Raw genomic sequence first — 3792 nt, forward strand, 5'->3', positions numbered from 1 at the left:
ATGGATGGGGGGGGGGCTCAGTGCTTTTTGGGGTGAATTCAGGTGTTTTTGGGGCTTCTCACCGCCACGATCTCGGCCTGCGCAATGTTGGGGGCGATGTTCCGCATGAAGAGGGAGCAGGTTTTGTGCAGGGGCCGCGGGGGGGGGTCGCTCTCCTTCGGTTTTGCTGCTGCCCCCGTTGGGGTCGTGGGGGTCCCGGGGGTGGTCGCTGCCCCCCCAGCTCCTCCTGTGCCCCCCCCAGCAGCCGCAGCCGTTGCCGTGGTCGCCGTCCCCCCCCCTCCGCCGCTGCCCTCCTCTTCCTCAGCTCCCTTCTCCTCCTTCCCCTTCTCCTCTGTTTGGGGGGGGGGGGAAATGAGGGCTCACAAAGTGTCTGCTTTCATCTTCCAGGACCCCCCTGGGTGACCCCCACCCCACAGCCCATCTGCCCAGCCCAGACCCCCAGTGTCCCATTGACCTTCCAAGACCCCATAAATCTCCCACCTATGACTGCCTCAACCATCCAGAACCCCTCAGACCCCCCCCCATGTCTGCTTTGACCTTCCAGGACCCCTCAGAGTCTCTCCAATGGCCCCTTTGCCCTTTAAGGACCCCCATAGACCCCCAGTATCCCCCCTTTCCCCTTCCAGGACCCCTCCATGCCCCACCTGCGTTGCCCCCCTGGCGCCGCCCCCCCTCGGAGCCGCTCTCTGAGTCGCTGCCGCTGCCGTCATCGTCGCTCTCTTCCTCCTCCTCTTCCTCACCGCTGCGCGGCCGCTTCCGCTTCGGGGCGGCCTTAAAAGTGGGGGGGGCACCGAAATTAGGGGAGGGGTCCTCACCAAAAGGGGAGGGGCTTAGAGCAAGGAAGGGGCGTGTCTCACCTTCTTCGCCTCCTTCTCGCCGTCCTCCTCCTTCCTCCCCTTCTCCTCCTCCTCCTCCCCTGCTGCTTTTGGGGTCTTCTCATTGGCTGCCTCCTCCCCTTCAGCCTGGAGGGGGGGGGAGAAGGGACTGTTTTAATGGGGTCAGAGGACCCCGAGCCCCATAGAGACCCCTGGGATGCAATTGACCCTATGGGGCCAAGGAGACCCCAAAAGACCCCATGGAAACCATATGGGGTCAAGGAGACCCCATGCACACCCCCAAACAGACCCTATGGGGCCAAGGGGACCCCAAAAGACCCCATGGGGGACCCTATAAGTCAAAGACAACCCCCAGACCCTCCCCAGGGGACCCCCCTCAAACCTTCTTCCCCTCCTCTTTGCTGTCGGGGGGGGGTTTGCTCTCATTGTTGGGGGGTCGCGGTTCCTCCTTCTTGGCTGCTTCGGCCTTTTCCTGCCGCTCCTCCTCCTCCTCCTGCTCCAGGATGCGCAGGTCGTTCTCTGTGCCGCCCTCCATCTTAATTACCGCTAATTGGGGGGGGGNGGGGGGCTGAGGGGATGTGGGGGGACAAGGGGGGATTGAGGGAACTGAAGGGATATGGGGGGACTGAGGGAACATGGGGGTACAAGGGGGGACTGAGGGGACTTAGGGGATGGAGGAGACTGAGGGGGCATGTGGGGACATACGTAAACCATGGGGGGGGGTCAATGGGAAATTTAGGAGGGTTATGGGGGGGATATTGGGGGACACTGAGGGACATTGAAGGACAAGGGGGGCACGTGTGGGGACTACCACTCACCCCCATTACCGCGCTGTCTCCGGCGCCGGCCGCGTCCCCGTCTCCCAGCGGCGTTTCCCCGGTTGTGGTGGCGGCACCGACGTCGTTCTCCCCCCCGGCCCAAAGCTGCCCCCGGGCGTCCAGCGCGTGCACGAGTCGCGCCGCCAGCTTGATGTCGTTCCTCACCACGGTGCGGTGCTGCGTCAGCCCGTTCACGTTACGGACACGGCGGGTCAGATCACGGTTCACACCGGGGCTCAGTTCACAGTCACGGAGCTGGGGGGGACGGGGGGGGGTCAGGGGGGGTGATGGGACCCAAAGGGAGCCCAGTGTGAGCCCAAAAATGGCACCAAAATGAGCCCTAAGTGAGCAACAAAAGTGGCCCCAAAAGAGCCTAAAAGTAACCCAAAAAGGGACCTGAAGAGACCAAAATGAGCCCGTAACGAACCCAAAGTGGTCCCAAAAGAGACCCCAAAAGGGATCTGAAAAGAACCCAAAATGACCCCAAAATACACTGAAAGTGGCTCCAAAAGAGGCCCCAAGAGACCTCAAAAGTGACCCCAAAAGAGATCTGAGGAGACCCCAAAATGAGCCCACAGCGACCCCAAACTGATCCCCAAAAGTGACCTCAAATAAGACCTCAAAAGTGACCCCATAATGACCCCAAAGTGAGCCCCAATAGTGGCCCCAATCGGGATCTGAGAAGACCCCAAACTGACCCCCAAAATAACCCCATAATGACCCCAAAATGAACCCTAAAAGTGACCCCAAAAGAGACCCCAAGAGCAACCCCAAAAGTGGATCCCATAAACTCCAAACGATCCCCAAAGCAGCCCCAGAAGATGCCATAACGACCCCATAACAATCCCATAATGATCCCAAATCAACCCCCATAAATGACCCCAAACATCCCCCGGACCCCATCAGTGCCCCCCCCCAAGACCCCCAGACCGGCCCCATCCACATCCCTGCCCCTAAAATCGCCCCCTCCTCACCCGGATGTTCTGCAGGCTCCAGCAGATCTCTTTGATGTTCACACTGCGGTCGAACGTCACCCAACCCCGGCGCGGAAAACTAGTGGGGGGGGGGGGGGGGGACACAGTGTCAGCCCCCCCCAAATAACCACTAATACCCCAAATACCCCCACAGACCCCAAATAACTCCCCCAAACCCCCCTAAACCCAAATAACCTTCCCCAAATAACTCCCCCAAAACCACAAGGCCCCTCCGAACAACCCCCCATCCCCCTCCCAGAGAACCCCCCAAATATCCCCCAACCCATTATCACCTTCCATCCTCCCCAAAGACCCCCAAGAAACCCCATTGACCCCCCATAACACGCCAAAGACATAAATAACCCCATCAATTCCTCCTACGACCCCCCGTTAATCCCCCTCCCAGCCCACAAAGACCCCCAAAGCATCCCCCCAAACGTCCATAAACTCCCAAAGACATAAAGAACCCCCCACTTCTCAAAGACCCCCCAAAGACCCCCCCAATCCCACCCCTCTCCGGCTGGGGGTCCGACAGCGCCACACGCAATGAAGCCGGGGTAGCGCTACAGAGCTGTCCATGGGGGGGGGGGGAAGAAGAAGAAAGGGGGGTGGGTTAACATGGATGGGGGGGGGGCTCAGTGCTTTTTTGGGTGAATTCAGGTGTGTTTTTTGGGGCTTCCTCACCGCCACGATCTCGGCCTGCCGCAATTTGGGGCGATGTTCCGCAATGAAGAGGGAGAGGTTTTGTGCAGGGGCGCGGGGGGGGGTCGCTCTCTCTTCGTTTTGCTGCCCTGCCCCGTTGGGGTCTGGGGTCCCGGGGGTGGTTCGCATGGCCGCCCCAAGCTCCTCTGTGCCCCCCCAGCAGCCGCAAGCCGTTGCAGTTGGTCGCCGTCCCCCCCCTCCGCCGTGCCTCCTCTTCTCAGCTCCTTCTCCTCCTTTCCCCTTTCTCCTCTGTTTGGGGGGGGGGGGAATGAAGGGCTCACAAAGTGTCTGCTTTCACTCTTCCGGACCCTGGGTGACCCCCACCCCACAGCCCAATCTGCCCAGCCCAGACCCCCAGTGTCCCATTTGACCTTCCAAGACCCTATAAATTCTCCACCCGCTATGACTGCCTCAACCATCCAGAACCCTCAGACCCCCCCCATGTCTGCTTTGACCTTCCCC

General features: G+C 60.6%; 1 protein-coding gene across 1 annotated transcript in view; it reads right to left on the reverse strand.

The window, feature by feature from the left end:
* SRRT (serrate, RNA effector molecule) overlaps positions 1–3792 on the reverse strand; it is a 15245-nt gene that overhangs the window by 6145 nt on the left and 5308 nt on the right. Inside the window, exons 6-11 of the mRNA XM_032441663.1 lie at positions 2629–2707; positions 1606–1909; positions 1219–1382; positions 858–962; positions 645–771; positions 63–169 (exon numbers count right to left, since the gene is read on the reverse strand). Of these exons, the coding sequence (XP_032297554.1) occupies positions 63–169; positions 645–771; positions 858–962; positions 1219–1382; positions 1606–1909; positions 2629–2707 (886 nt within the window). The remainder of the gene's footprint in view (positions 1–62; positions 170–644; positions 772–857; positions 963–1218; positions 1383–1605; positions 1910–2628; positions 2708–3792) is intronic.

Source organism: Coturnix japonica, unplaced genomic scaffold (assembly GCF_001577835.2).
Source record: "Coturnix japonica isolate 7356 unplaced genomic scaffold, Coturnix japonica 2.1 chrUnrandom476, whole genome shotgun sequence".
Classification (NCBI taxonomy): Eukaryota; Metazoa; Chordata; class Aves; order Galliformes; family Phasianidae; genus Coturnix; species Coturnix japonica.